We start from the raw sequence: 14,783 nt of genomic DNA on the forward strand, positions 1-14,783 counted from the left end.
TCTGGGCCGCAGTTCTGCCATCTGTTAAACGGGTGGGTTCAACTCTATGCTATGAGGATGGGTATGTTGGGGGAAAAGGAGAGGCAAACCCCCATGGGGAAGTGGGGGCAGTGCGGGTGCTTCAGAGCCGTCCACTTGGCCCCCAGGGTTTGGGCGCCCGAGGGCGCATGTGCTTTTGAAATCCCATCCTCCCCTCCCTCCCTGTTTATTTTTTGCACAAACATGAAAAGACACTCTGGTCCAACCTGGGCCCTCCAACCAGCTTTCTAGTGCCTCCAACCCCTAGACCACCCCAGGGGGCGCTCTAGGAAGCCCTGCCCCTTGCCCAGGGCCCGCCCCTCCAGGGAGCTGAGAGTTTCATACTTGGCAATTGGTCTCGGGCCCCAGGATTTGGGGACCCATCTTATGGCTTTTCCAGGGGACAGGAGGCAGGGTCTCCCCGTACCAGAGCCCCAGGACCTGGCCTCCTCCACAGGGGGGCAGGACTCCCTCCCATCCCAGCTCGAAAGGTCCCCTAGGCGCTGGGGACTTGGCTTCTGGTAGGGGATGTGGCTTCTTCCTTCATCGCGCCCTAGGGCGTGGCTGCTCGAGGGGGCGGGGCGTCGTCCGTTCACCAGTCCCTAGAGGTGGGAGCTAAGTCAAGGGCGCAGGCGCACTCAGCCCTCCGCACCGGAGCCCGGAGACTCGGCCTCTGGGAGGTCCCAGCGCACAGACGTCGCCCCGCCCCGCGCGCAGGCGCAGTGCTGCCCGCCCGCGTGCCCCGCGCTAGGGCGCAGGCGCCGCGCCGCCCTCCTCGGCGGAGCGCGTGTCCGACTTGAGCTTGACGAACTCCTTGGCCACCTCGTCGTTGCTGCGCTGTGACAGGATGCGCAGCACTGTGAGGCCCGTGTCGTCCATGTGGATGCGGCGACCCAGTGGCAGCCAGCAGGCGGCGCTCCCGCGCTGGGCCAGCTCCCGCAGCTGCAGCACGGCCAGCCCCACCGTGCGGTCCTCGCGCGCGAAGCAGTAGTCCTTGACGCACACCTGCAGCTCGTAGCACTCCGGGCCCGCGTCAGCGCTCAGCGTGCTGCGAGGGGGCGGGGCGTGAGGACAGCCCCGCCCGCCGGGCCACCACCCCCTCCTGCTGACCCCGCCTCCGCGCCGGGCCACGCCCCCGAGGGCTGGGCCCCGCCCCGCCCCGCCCCCAAGTAGTGTCTCTGCCCCGTCACTCCTTCCTCCCTTCTAACCCCCACCCCACCTCCAGCCCACAATACCGCCACCATCCTACTTTCAGCCGAGGGCCAAACCCCGTCCCCACCCCAGGTGACACTTTTCCCAAGACACCCTGGCGAGGCCATGCTTCCACCCGTCCAAAGCGCCCACACCTTTGGCCCGCTGAGCTGCTGCTCGCCAACCTGCCCCAGACGCCACGCCCGGAAGCCCCTTTACCAGGCTGCCACCTGAACTCCGGTTATCTCCTTGGCGTGCCCCACCCCCATACTTCCTAGCCCACCCCTCTCACCTCTAAGGAGATCTGTCCGCGCGAACTGCTCTCAAGCGTCACCGTGAGTGACCCGCCCCACACTCCAGCACGTCTCCCCCTACCAGCAGGCTGTGTCCCCAGTGACGCTGGGCTTCTGCCCCCAGGAGACCTGCCCTAATGGGCTATGCCCACACCGCTCCCTAGAAACACCCTCCCAGGCTGCATTCCTGGCCCTCAAGGACTACCAGCCACCCCAGGAGACATTTGTCCCCCAACTAGATCATGGGCCTGCTCCCAAGCATTGCATCAGGTGACCTACCACTCCCAAATCCTCTGACCAAGAGCCCTCTTCTTGTCCTTCAGGGGTCCCCACCTCTCCCCTGTTCTGATGCTCCCTTACCCCTCTGCATTTCTGTCCCCCAGGAACAGCCCCCTGCCCCCACTATCCTGCCCCAGCGAGGTTTACACCTGATCTAAATGTCTGCCCATCCCAAGTAATACCCTGATCAGACATATTTATGCTCCCCAGGTCATCTGCCCCTCTGGACCCTGGATGCTTCTGACTAAGCTCACTCTTGCTCACCAGGAAGTCCCTTCTGGATGCGACCCCACCCCACCCACTTGACGGGCATCCCCATGCCCTGGACCACGGTCCACTCCTGTCCCCCAATGCAGACTCCTCCTGACCTGCCCCAGCAGCCCTGACAAGGCTCACTGCTGACTCCAGGACACCTGCCCCCATGGCCCTGAGACCCTCACCCACACGTTCCTTGCCTCATCATGATCGCTCATGGCCCTTAACCAGACCTGAGTCTCCAACCCCAGAAATGACCCTGCCCAACATGCCCCCTCTGCTCAAACTTCCCTTCCTCTTCACAAGCCTTCATCAACATGTTATATCACATTTACTGCCTCCCCTGGGAACTGCCTGTCTCCCAAAGTGGTTACCCCCATCCCCTCGCCAGCGTCACTCCTGCACCAAGGCGCCTCGCTTCCCCGGGCCCTCACCTAGGATACGACCCCTCTCCTTCCTGCACCCAGATACCACTGGCCCACCAGACTTCCCTCTGGCCTAGCGGGCCCTGAAATTCACGCAGCAGATGGCCCCTCCCCGTGATCCCCCAACCAGCCTTAGACTCACAACTGGAAGCTCTCGTTGTACTTGGGGGCCCAGCTGTTGTTCTTGGATTTGGTCGCAAACTTGCGTTTCTTGTCGCTGAGCTGGGGCCCGATGATGTTGACCTCGATGAATGGCCGGAAAATGCCAGAAGTCTGCCACTTGAGGTCATTGGCCGCCACCACTGTCGGGGGGGAAGTAGAGGGTAAGACTGTCAGGGTCCTCTCTACGCAGCTGTGGTTTTCAACGCCTGTCTGAAAAGCCCCAGTCCCCGCAATATTCCTACAGCTAAGTGCGGCCATGTGACGAAGTTCCAGCCGGCAAAACGGGAGAGGAAGTGATGTGTACAACTTTCAGGTTGGGGCTTAAAGGGCCGGGAGAATGCGCTACACGTTCTCCTTCTCCTAGCTGCAGGCTGGGATGCTGGTGGGGAGGAGGAAAACATTAGAGATGTAAGTGGAATCAGAGAAGGTAGGGATCCCCAACACTGGAAAACCTCCACGTCAGCTCCGGGCTGATTGTCCTCGGAGTTAGAGAAAATCGCATTCTGTTTTGTTTAAAATTTTTTGTAATGTTTATTGATTTTTGAGAGAGAGAGAGAGAGAGAGAGTGTGCAAGCAGGGGAGAGGCAGAGAGAGAGAGAGAGAGGCACAGAATCCGAAGCAGGCTCCAGGCTCCGAGCCCTCAGCACAGAGCCCCACGTGGGGCTCGAACTCACGGACCGTGAGGTCATGACCTGAGCCGAAGTCAGACGCTTAACGGACTGAGCCACCCAGGCACCCCTCATTCTATCTTGTTTAAACCAGTGGTATTTTAGGCCTTGGTTAAAACAACCGAGTCTGTTTTAATCTAAAAATAAATAAATAAATAAATAAATAAATAAATAAATAAAAGCCAACAAAAAGAAGGCAGAGCAGAGGAGGGATGGAGAAAGTGGAATTCAGTCCCATCACACTTTCTGGAATTGTTTAGTTTTATGAAATTTTTTTTTTTTTTAAATAACAACTATTTTTCTTGATTAAGCTCGTCTGAGGGCGGTTTCTGTCATAGGACTAGCGAATCCTGGAGAGGGCACTCTCCCTCCCAACTCAGACCACTCACCTTTCACAGTGACCTTGTGCTCCCCGGTTCCCGGATGAGTGAAGAGCTCGACGTGGACTGAAACTTCACCCACAGGGTCTTCCACACCCGAGCCTGGGCGGGGTAGGGGAGGATGCTTGGCGTGAGCTCCATTCCTCCCACCCACTTAAGGGACCTGGACCACCTCCCACCCACCATGTGCTGGCGGCACTGGGCCATCAGCCCTGACAGGGTTGGCACTGAGGGTGGGGCTGGGATGGCACGTGGTCTTAGGAGGCCAAGAACGCTGGGTTCTGCCCCTTCACTGCCTTGCTGTAGGGTCTCAGGCGGATCTCTTAACGTCTCTGAGTTTAACGCACCTGCCCCCCATTTTTCTCAGGCCAGTGATTGCCGTCTGGTCGAAACTCATCCTGGCAACACCTGACCCCCTAGCTGCCCGGGATTCATTTTCTCCTTTGGGTTGTCACAGTGCCAGACTCTTCGGGTTCCCATCCTGTACACTAGCTGAATACACCAGAGAATCTGTCCCACCTCCTTAGCCTCCATCCCGTCCCATCCCCCACCATCACATGCCTGGACTATTGCAGTAGCCCCCTTCTGAATCCTCTTTTCTCAGTACACCGGCCAGAGAAATCCTATTAAGTTAGGTCACTTCCCTCCTCTGCTCAAAAGCTTTCCATGGCCTTCCGTCTCACTCTGAAATGATCGAAGTCCTTTTTGTGATCTGCGAGGTCGCTCCCAATGTGTCCTCGCTATTCCCTGGCCTGCCTCGTTTCTCTCCACTCTCACCCTCGCTAACTCTGCTCCAGCCACATGGGCTCCCTCGCTGCTTCTCCAAAACACTGCGATAACCCGACCCGACCCAGAGTCCTCACTTCTTCTGAGGCGACAGCTTGCAGGCTATCTTTTCTCTCCCTCCTTCAATGCCATTCCTCTTTTCAATAGAGAATCTCAAGTTTCCATTGAGAAATACCCCCACACCCACCTCAGATCTTGGTATGGCTAAATGAACCATGGCTGCCCAGAGCATTCCCTGCCCACAGTTGCAGTGATTGGCTCCGGAATGGTCATGTGACCCACGCTGGGCCAATCAGAGTTAGCTCTGGGACTTTGGCTGCAACTCTGAGGAAAGACTCTTTGGTGCTAAGCTAGCAAGGCTGTCTCTGCCCAGTGGGGGGAAGGCCTACCTCACAGATGTCTCAACAGAGACCAGTGACCAAAGACATTGTTAGAGGCTCTGGATTCAGCTATTATTGGTGTCAGCGTAACCCTTAATCTTTCGGTTCCAGGCCCACAAATTCCCCAGTCTGCCTCTATTTCTAGCTACCAGGAATGCCCTGACTGATTGGTTCCGATGGGGGTCATTGAAGGAGCAGCTTAACACTCTCTGTCCCATCCCTCTCTCTGTGGCTCTGGAAAGGGCATCCTGTGGGGCCTGAAACCTGTGACCGCCAGCACCCCCACCAGGCCCCTCCCCTGCCCCTCAGGAAGCTCCCCACACCTTGAGCGCCCCATGCATGGGGGAGGAAAGGGAGAGTCAGGGGTGGGTGCCCAAGGTTAATCCGGGTTACCTGGCATTGGGTAGGAAGTGACTGAGGCTCAGGGGGCAGAGAGGCCTGGAGACCCCCATCACCCCACTGCTGGGGCGTGCACCACCCCCATCTTTGCTGCCCACCCCAGGCCACCTTCCTTGTCATTTCAGGCTTCGGTCCCCCCTCCCCCCACCAGTCACATGCTCAGCCTCACCTCCCCCACCCCCCAAGGCTGATGCTTCACAGCAAGCTCAATCCGGGCCAGACTGAGGGTGCCAGGGGGGGTAGTTGGGCAATGGTGGGTGGGGTGAGGGGTCAGACCATGGCCAAAGCTAGTAAGAAGGGGGAGGAGGGCAGTGCTGGGCGCCCCCATCCCGTAGTTTGCTGGCTCCAAGGGGAAGGGTCTTTCTGGGGCTTCCCTGTGCGTACCCCAATCCCATCCCTCCCCGAGTATCTTCCCGTCGGGGAAGGTTCCTTGGGCAAGTGGCTTAATCTCCTTTGAGACTCAGCTTCCTCATCTGTGGAATGATGGACCATCCTGGGGGGCAATTGGGAGAAATCTTTTCAAAAATCCCTGAGAAATGCTTCTTGGCACAAGCGCTGGCCCAGAGTCAGAGCCTGAAAACTGTTAGTTTGCTATGCTTGGAAGAATGACATCAGTAATAATATTAATTAATTAATTAATTAATAATAAAAGTAACAACAATACACTCGCTGGGAGCTACTGCATGTATGACAGGTCAGGAACTTCTCTACATTTAATTCATCTAATCCTAAAAACAGTCTTATGAATTAGGGCCCCTGACGGTTCCCATTTCACAGATGAGAAAGCTGAGGCTCAGGGAGGCGACATGCTCCCTGCAGGCGTCCGGCCCGCCCAAATGGCGGAGCTGGGATCATAGCTCACTGGGATCTGAGCCCACTCTTAACCGTGCAGGCGCTGTCCGGGGGACCGGGATCTGGCTTAAGAGATGCACCTAGGAAGAAGCGGATTCCGACTCGAATCGCTTCTCCTTCCCCACGTGGAACCAGCAAGCCGTCCTTCCCCCTCATCCACCTAGGCCCCCACAGCCGGTCCGGCCTGGACGGGGCCCGGCGGGCCGGGGAGGCGGAAGGACGGGCCTTTTACTAGCCGGGGCCGGGAGGGGCGCAGGCACCGGGCACCGGGCGGGCGGCGGGCGGCGGAGGCACGTACCCTTCTCAGGATAAATGTCTTCACTAAGGGTAAACCTAGTCCCTTTTCCACCATGGACTAATCACGGGGGAAGGTGGAGAAAGGAGGGAAGGGAGGGGTGGGGGGAGAGACGAGCGAGCGAGAGGCGAGGATGGAGGGCGAGAGTGTACGTGGCGGGGAGCAGGGGAGGCGCGGAGAGGGGGCGGCGAGTGAGAGGGAGGAGAAACAAGAGAGAGAGAAACGTCAGCTGCAGACGGACGGACAGACAGCCTCCCGCTCCGGGGGGGGGGGGGGGACGGGACACCAGGGACACTAAAAGCAGCAGCTTGGACTGGGCACGAAGCTGAGCACAGAGGCCTGACGCCCAGGGAGCGCCCCGGGCCCTGGGCTGACTGGAGGGGAAGGGGGCCGCTCCCCTCACCCCAGCTTCCGGCTTGCGGGCAACTCTCCCTCCTACCCCCCTGCCGGAGCTAAGCCTGGGTCAGCGGCCAAACATCTCTCCCCGGTCTTAGGGCCCGTTTTGAAAAGGGCGGGTCCTCAGGGAGGGGAACTAGGACCCTGGAGTCCTGCTCCCCTCAGCCCCAGCTGCTGTGTGGGAACTCAGAGAGGGACAGGAGACAGAGACAAGAGGAGAGAGAGAGAGAGAGAGAGACAAAGCGAGAACTTGAGAAATGGAAACCCCCTCTCCGTCCACTCCTCCAGGTCGGGGCCCCGCCCATCCCCGGGACAGCCAATCATTCCTTTGCCGCGTGACGTCATCTGCCCCGCCTCCCCCCGCCCCTAAATGTCAACCACCCCCTGGACCCTGCCCTTCAAAGCCGCGTCCCTTGGTGCTTTCAGTCGCTCCCTGGTCCTGGCCTTTCAAAGAGGTCCCGCCCCACAGCTTTCAATCCCCTCCTGGCCCCGTGAGGTCATAGATTTTCCCCCAGGAAATGCCAATCACCTCCTGGCCCAGTGACGTCAGAAGTCCCGCCCCCACGAGTTGTTGATCCCTCACTGGCCCGGTGACCTCACGGAGCTCGTGAGCGCCGAGAGCTGGTCAGTTGCCCCGGGCCGTGACGTCACAGAGGCGAGTCAGTGGCAGCCTCGCTGGGTAGGGGCTGGGTCGCCGCGCGCTAGGCCGCCGCTTACCCTGGGCCGATTGCGTCTGCACGAAGGTCTTGATGAGCAGGTCGGTGGCCTGCGTGTAGAGGGACAGGGCGTAGCGCAGGGACTGCAGGTCTGGGCTCTTCTCCAGGAAGGTCTTCTTGAGGCCCACGCCACCTGCGTGGAAGTATTGCTGTGGAGGACGGGGTGGGGAGAGGTGAGACCAGTTGGGCAGCCCCAATCCGCCCTCCCCAACTCCGCTGCCCTCCGGTGGTGACGCGCCCCGGATGGCCTGGGGGCCCTCAAAACACCCAAGTCGTGCTCTCCACTCCCCGACCTCCAACCCTGTCCCAAATCCACGGGTGGGCTTCCAGCACTCTCAAAGTTAATACCCATGCCTCCCGCCTCTCCCCAAGCCTCTGTGGCCCCAACCCTGCAACCTCCCAGGCTTCTCTCCAAATGTCTTCCCCAGAACATACCTGCCTCGGGGTCTTTGCACTTACTGTGCTCACTGATGGGGAGTCCCCCCCCCCACTTCAAACACCCCCATTTTGCCATGGTGGTCTTCCTCTGGGTAAGGTCTCGAGGAGCTTTCCCTGACCACCCTCCTTACTGTGTTGCGAACCCTGTTTCACTATAATTCTCTGTTGCAGCAAAAAATGTCTTCTAGAGTAATTTTCATGCTTTTTGTGTCATGGAGACCACAGTGTTCTTGCACGGGCTGGTCCTCTGCCTGCAATGCTTTGTTTGCTTTGCCTTGTGAACTCCTACGCATTCCTCAAGACCCACCTCCCACATGCCTTCTTTCAGAAAGCCCTCGCTTCTCCGTTCCTGGGCTCCCTCAATTCCCATCCTCCCTTCTACCCGGCCCTGACCCCACAGAGCTGGGGCTGTCCCCCCTGAACCTAGGGCTCCTCGGGGCCCCGCCATCAGCCAGCCTGGAGCTGACAGAAGAGTCATCAGGGGGTGTTTGTAAATTGGATACATTGAGGTGGGTTCAAGCCTAAGTCACACGCTCTGCCTGCTCCCCCTGGGATGACACAGGGGTGGGAACTCTCACCTTGATGGTGTCCAGGGCCAGCTCAACTACTGCACACTGCTTCGGGGTCAAGCTCTTGGCTTCTTCTCGTACCATGTGGTCCTGGATGGATGGAGAGAGGGCCCGGGTGGGCAGACCCACCTTAGGGATCTGCCTGTCTATGGGCCTCATCCCTGTAAAACTCTGAGGAGTTGGAGAGTGGGTCTGTCTTTTCATCACGATGTCCCTGGTGCCTAGCGTGTGAGTGGCACACAACAGGGGCTCAATATTTGTTGAATAAACTATGTGTACCCTTGATCAAGCTGTATCTGAAGCCGAACTTTGCACATCTTTGCAACACAGTGGAGCAAATCAATTATGCTTCCGTCAGTCTGAGCAGGGTTTCTGTCCCTTGAGCATGTCACCATTCTGGGACCTCTCCCCCCAGGAAGCTTCCCCACCCCAATCTCCTGCCCCCACCCCTGGCCTCACCTTGAGTTTAGACAGCTGACCCAGTTCTTTGGCTGCATTGAAGATCATCTGGGTTCCCTGCAGATAACAACAGTCACAGCCAAGGTGAGCGTGGGGGTCCTCCAGACCAATCCCCACAGCCTTACTGACACCCCAGCCTGGGACACGATCTTAGTTTTTGTCCAGAGGCTCTGGGCAGGGCAATGGTTGTGTCCCAGGGACAGAGGCCTGGAGCTTCCCCCTCAGAAAGTGCTGAGGAGGAGGTGGTGACTTTGTCCTTGCAAATCCCAGTGTGGGCGTACTACCCACCCTCTTGCCTCCCTCAGGACCCCAGGTTTGTGGGACAGAGACGACAGAATGGGCAGCGAGGGGCCGTGGGTTAGGGAGCCGTAGATGGTGTTTGTCAGTATGGGATGGGCTTGCCAGCCCGAAGTCAGGGGGTTTTGAGAAAACTAGGGGATGGGCTCTAGTGACCCCCGCCCCCAGCCTTCCCCGCCCCCTCCCTGGGCCCATTCCCTGTGTGGGCGAATTTCCCCAATAATCTGGGTGGCTGTTAGTCTGACCTTGTAAAGGGAAGAATCCTCCCCACCCACACACACCTCGGTACCCATCCCCCACCCCACCCAAAACAGACGCCAGCAAGATGGCGTCCTGGTTATGGCCCCGATGAGCCGGGTGGGCCTGGGTTCAAATCCCAGCTCTGCTGTGTGGTCCTGGGCAAGTCACTTAACCTCTCTGAGCCTTCCCATCTAGTTGGGGGACATCGTATCCACTTCACGGCTTAGCTGGGGCTCAATCTGTCTTTGTTCGGTGTTCGCTGTTATTATCATTTGGTCTCAAGGTCATGAGCGGTGCTGGGGGCAATGGTCCTGCAGCCTCCGATCGCTGTGCTGGGTGACCTGCGGCATGTCCCCGGCCCTTTCTGGGCCTCAGTTTCCTTCCCTGGTTAACAGGGGCACCTACGCTAGCTTGGGGGATGGGGGAGGCCGAAGTGTCAATGAGGTAATGAGTCCTGCGTTTACTGGGCCCTGGGATGGTCCGGGGTCCTGAGCAGGGCGAGGCAGGGAGGAGGGCCATTCATAGCTGGGATCTTTGGAATCGTGTGGAGGGTCGACCAGCTGGCCGATGGGAGCTGTTTTCATTCCTTGTCTGTGATGACCGGAGGCTGTCATGAGGTACAGTGACTCAGGAGCCCAGCCGTCTGGTCCTTGGTTCCCCCTGCCACCCTCTCCTCCCCTCCTGCTCCCCCCCCCCGCCCGCTGCCCCTCGCGAGCAAACCAGACAGACAAAGGAAGAAGAGACCACGGATGGGTTCACAGTGCGCCCCCCGAGACGGCACAGACCACAGAGGTGGAAGGAGGCACGGGGTGGGGAGGGGGTGAGGGGGTGGGAGCCAGACAGACAGTGACGGGCTGGTCTTACATCTGAGTGGCTTGGCAATTTCACCCTGCCCTGTGGAGAGAATCAGGCGGAGGTCAGAGTTTGGGCGGCTGATGGGAGGGTGTTCACTGGGGTTTCCCTGCCCCCTGAAAGCACAGTTCCACTCCCCGGCCCACAAGCTGCCCTCCCCCCCCCCACCCCAGCTCCTGGGTTTAACGCTGGGCCCCCTCCTCAGCTAGGCACCTTCCCTCGTCTCCCACTGGGAGCTGGGGGGCTAGACGCCCGGACTAGCCAGGAGGCTAGAACCAGCCCGTCACCTGGGGACAGCCTGCCCAGGGATGAGGCGCCTTGGGGAGGAGGAGAGAAGAGAAAGGGCTTGGGTTTCTCTCCTCCCCCAACTCCCAGGACTCTTCCCTGGGAACCCTGGCTCTCAAAGAAACGTACTTCTAGGTACCACAAGTTCCCTCAGTCTAGAGAAACGCACCCAAGCACATCCACGCAGGTGCAGAGAGTTTATGCCCCCTCATACACACACACCTGGATCAGCATACAACACACACACACACACACACACACACACACACAGAGCTCACACACTAAAATACACACGTGCACTCCCAAACGCTTGCACACGTGTGCACAGTCACACACATCAACCCACACACTCTCACCCCCACACGGATGCACTTGCATGTAAATGGTGCCCCCCAAAAGGGCTACATGAGTGAGTAGGGAAGCCCTACAACCCATGTTCATGTAGCAGAGACCCCTCGTGTGCGCTCACAGGGATGACAGTTCCTGCGTGAATTGCACAGCAAGGGCAACTGTTCGTGTGCTGCCACAGCTCCCGTCTCCTTACAGCAAACACCCGTTAGAACAACAACAAAATCTACATGAACAACAAGGCATGTCTCGGTCGAGGGCCGCGGTGCAGCGTCTGGGGCCCTTCTTGAAGCCACAGAATTTCAGCGGAACCCAGCGCTGAGATAAGCTCTCTGGGTCTTGTTATGAGAGGGAGGGAGCTGTTTGCATACGTTTGTGTACACATTTGCCCACACGTGCACCCAGACTCCAAGCCATGTCCCTGAAGAATCAACTCGTCTCTGACTTCTGGTTGTGTGGGAGTTGGTTAAGACACCTGCCTTTTACCTGTGATCCCCAGCTGACCTTCCTGCCCATGCCAATGAACACACACACGCACACACACACACTCGGACCCCAGAGCTCAGGACCTCAGCACAGATGAGGCCCTCATTACCTTTTCTAATCCCTTGCCATGTTTTCTCAAGAGGGTGCCCTGCAGAGACAATGTCACAGGGTGATCAACCTGGCAAGCCATGTGGGGTGGGAACCCAGGGTGATCACATACGTACTCATGGGGACAGGAGGTAAGGGGCATCTTATACCGCACAAGGGGCTGATGGCTGGGTTGCATGTGTGTGTGCCTCAATGATCAACTCTTAAAGGCTGTAAGAGAGTCAGAGAGACAGGGAAGAGAAAGAGAGGAAAAACAGCAATACAGAGCCAGAGAGAAAGAAGTCACTGCCAAAATATAACCCATTTACGTTTACTGTATATATGAGGATCTTGTTTCTTGGGTCAACAGGAGAACAAATGGGCTCCAAATTCAGACAGACCTGAATTTGAAACCTGACTCTGGCCTACATTTACTATGTGGCCTTGAGCAAGTGACTTCTCCTCTCTGAGCCTCAGCTTCCCTCATCTGCAAAATAGGAACAATAATATCCACCTCACTCAAAGGGTTGTCACGAAGGTGGCCTGTAACATCAGCTATGAGGTCTGGCATACAAGGAATCATCAATAAATGTGAATCCCTGGCCCCCTGGGTGGCTTAGTCGATTGAGTGTCTGACTCTTGGTTTCGGCTCAGGTCATGATCCCGGGGTCATAGGATCAAGCCCCACACTGGGCTCTGTGCTGAGTGTGGAGCCTGCGTTGGATTCTGTCTCTCTCTCTCCCTCTGCCCCTCTCCCCTGTTCATGCCCCCCACCCCTCTCTTTAGCGGGGACGGAGTGACTCCCCTTAGCTCCTTGCTGCCACCAAGTGGTTACAGCCAAAGATCCAGACTGCAGCCACCAAGAAGTGAGACGAGTACGAGTATGTGCGAACTTTGGACAGGTGACATCTTACGACGACCTGTCTTGCCCACAAAGGGAGATCTCTGCCCTCCTATGTGTCTACATATTGCCTCCGCCAACAATAATATTAGCTCTAATTTTAGTGACCACACAGCCTAAGCTAGTCACGGAGATGAGCACTTTAATGCATCATCCCATTTGGTTCTCATCACAACCCTCAACAGAGTTACTACAGTTAACCCCTTTTTCCAGACAAGGAAGTGGAGGTTGAGAGGTGAAGTGACTTCCCAAGGTCACAGAGAGAGTGGCTGGGCTGGGATTTGACGCCAAGATGGCCTGACACAGAGTCACGGATGCTACCTCCCACCTGGGTGCCTGGGCGTGTGCCCGGGATTCATGTGGTCGTGGGGTGGGACTGGGAAGGCAGAGGTGGCAGGAGGGTCTGCACTGAACAGCCGAGTGGGGACCCAGATGGCGAGGGCCTGTATTTTGGGAGGCTGCTAGCAGTTCAGAGCCCAAAGGGGAGGTCAGAGCGACTCCGTCGAATTTTAACCTCCTTCTAGCTTCGGGGAGAGACTGATACCCTGCTGGAGTCTGAGAATATGGGAGGAAGGGTGGTTTCCAACTAAAGGACGAGGTCAGATGGGAAGGTCCTGGGCTCGGGGTTTGGGGTTTGGGAGGCGGAAGGTAGGTCCTCTCTGCTTATAACGGGGCGGGGTGGGTGGGCGTGGCCTCCCTCCCTCCAGGCCCCGCCCCCTCCCCATGCCCCGCCCCAGACAGACACAGGCACATCTAGGCGGGAGGTGGGACAGTGGGTGGGGGGCCGGTGGGTGAGGAGGGGGCGCTGGGTGGGGTGGGTGCAGCCACGCGGTGGGCCGAGTCCAGACACAGAGCGGACGGACAGACAGACGGACAGAAGGGCCTCTACTTACGATCATCTGTCAGCCGCGATGGGGGCGGGGCGGTGGGGGAGGGGGGAATAAGTCACCATGAGTCTCCCAGGAAGGTCAGGGAGGGGGCGGAGACGGCACCGAGGGGCGGACCCCGTGCCCCTGCCCAGCCCAGAGGAGGCAGGCAGGTGGTCGGAGGTCCGAAGCCTCCCCCACCAGGGTTGCCTCCTGGTGGCCCTGCCCATCCTCCCCAAGCCCCCCTCCTGTCCACCCAGGAATGCCCTCTCACTCTGTGCTGTGCCATGAACCCGTGCCATTGCTGTCCTCAGGCCCCCACACTTCCCGGGAGGAACCCACTCCCAACCACGCCCCACTGCAGAGGTCTCGGGTCCCCCACTCCCTCCTGGAAGCCTGATCCCTGGGGATCACGATCTCTGGGCTGTTCCCAGAAGGGTTCCAGAGGCATCGCCCTGGTCTCTGGATGAATGCTGACCTCTGCTTGACTTCTCTGACCTTGGATGCTCTCTGTGACCTCTGATTGACCTCTGGGAGCCCTCTGTCTCTGATCTTTGAAGTCCATGGTGTCTCCCCTCCTTGTCTCTTGATTGACCCCCCCAAGAGCCCTCCGATGAACACACTGACCCATATGCCCTGTGTGATCCATGGATGGCCATGAGCCCCAAACTGACCTCTTTATTTTCTGGCTGACCTCTGACCTTCGTAAGCCCTCCTGACCCACGGGCGGCTTCTATGTCCCCTTAGACATCTCTTAACTCTACTTGACCTCTTTTTATATATCTGACCCAGGAATGACCTCTTTGACTCTTTGATGACTTTTGACCCGTGTATGACCTCTCTGATCTTTGAATGGCTCCACTGACCTCTGAGCCCCAATGCCTTTGGCATCAAGTTCTCTGGGCTCCCACAGGGGAGGTGGCCCAGGGATCCCCTGTGGGCCTCACCGTCTGGTCGGTGAGGGGTGGCAAGACGATGGTCTTCTCCATGGTGTTCATGACCAGCTTCCATAACTCCTTCAGCACCCGCTTCAGCACCGTCTTCTCGCAGATTTTGGCAAAGAGAGTCAGGCTGGAAGTGAGGGGCAGATCTGAGAGACAGCCCAGCTGGCCCTTAACCCACAGAGCCCCTTTCCCTCAACAAATGTGGGAAAGGACTCCATGGACCCACCAGAGGGCACAGAGCCTCTACAGGGACCCCTGGATGGTCAGCCTGATGGAACTATGGTGTATGATACATGTGAAGAGTGAATGGCAGGTGGACAGGCCAGCAGGGGCCAGACCGGAAGGGGACTCAACACCTGGGAGGAAGGCCTGGGCCTTCGGATGAGGGCAGTGGGGAGCCATGGAGTGTTCAAGAGAGACACAGCCAGACTTTCCTGTTGGAAAGAACAGAGTGGGGGGCAAACTAATAGGAAGGCTGGAGACTAGGGACTGTGAGGGGGCTGGGGCCATGCTCAG

At 58.2% G+C, this 14,783-nt stretch overlaps 1 protein-coding gene across 1 annotated transcript in view; it reads right to left on the bottom strand.

Annotated features, from left to right (window-relative positions):
- Positions 1–756: 756 nt before the first annotated feature.
- Positions 757–14,783, bottom strand: part of UNC13A (unc-13 homolog A) — a 52,128-nt gene continuing 38,101 nt past the window's right edge. Inside the window, exons 35-45 of the mRNA XM_042927300.1 lie at positions 14,271–14,394; positions 13,351–13,356; positions 11,579–11,617; positions 10,363–10,392; positions 8,962–9,018; positions 8,512–8,592; positions 7,497–7,644; positions 6,387–6,443; positions 3,681–3,773; positions 2,604–2,763; positions 757–1,066 (exon numbers count right to left, since the gene is read on the bottom strand). Coding sequence (XP_042783234.1) covers positions 766–1,066; positions 2,604–2,763; positions 3,681–3,773; positions 6,387–6,443; positions 7,497–7,644; positions 8,512–8,592; positions 8,962–9,018; positions 10,363–10,392; positions 11,579–11,617; positions 13,351–13,356; positions 14,271–14,394 — 1,096 coding nt within the window. The 3' untranslated portion in view covers positions 757–765. The remainder of the gene's footprint in view (positions 1,067–2,603; positions 2,764–3,680; positions 3,774–6,386; positions 6,444–7,496; positions 7,645–8,511; positions 8,593–8,961; positions 9,019–10,362; positions 10,393–11,578; positions 11,618–13,350; positions 13,357–14,270; positions 14,395–14,783) is intronic.

The sequence above is a fragment of the Panthera leo genome, chromosome A2, assembly GCF_018350215.1.
Source record: "Panthera leo isolate Ple1 chromosome A2, P.leo_Ple1_pat1.1, whole genome shotgun sequence".
Taxonomy (NCBI): domain Eukaryota; kingdom Metazoa; phylum Chordata; class Mammalia; order Carnivora; family Felidae; genus Panthera; species Panthera leo.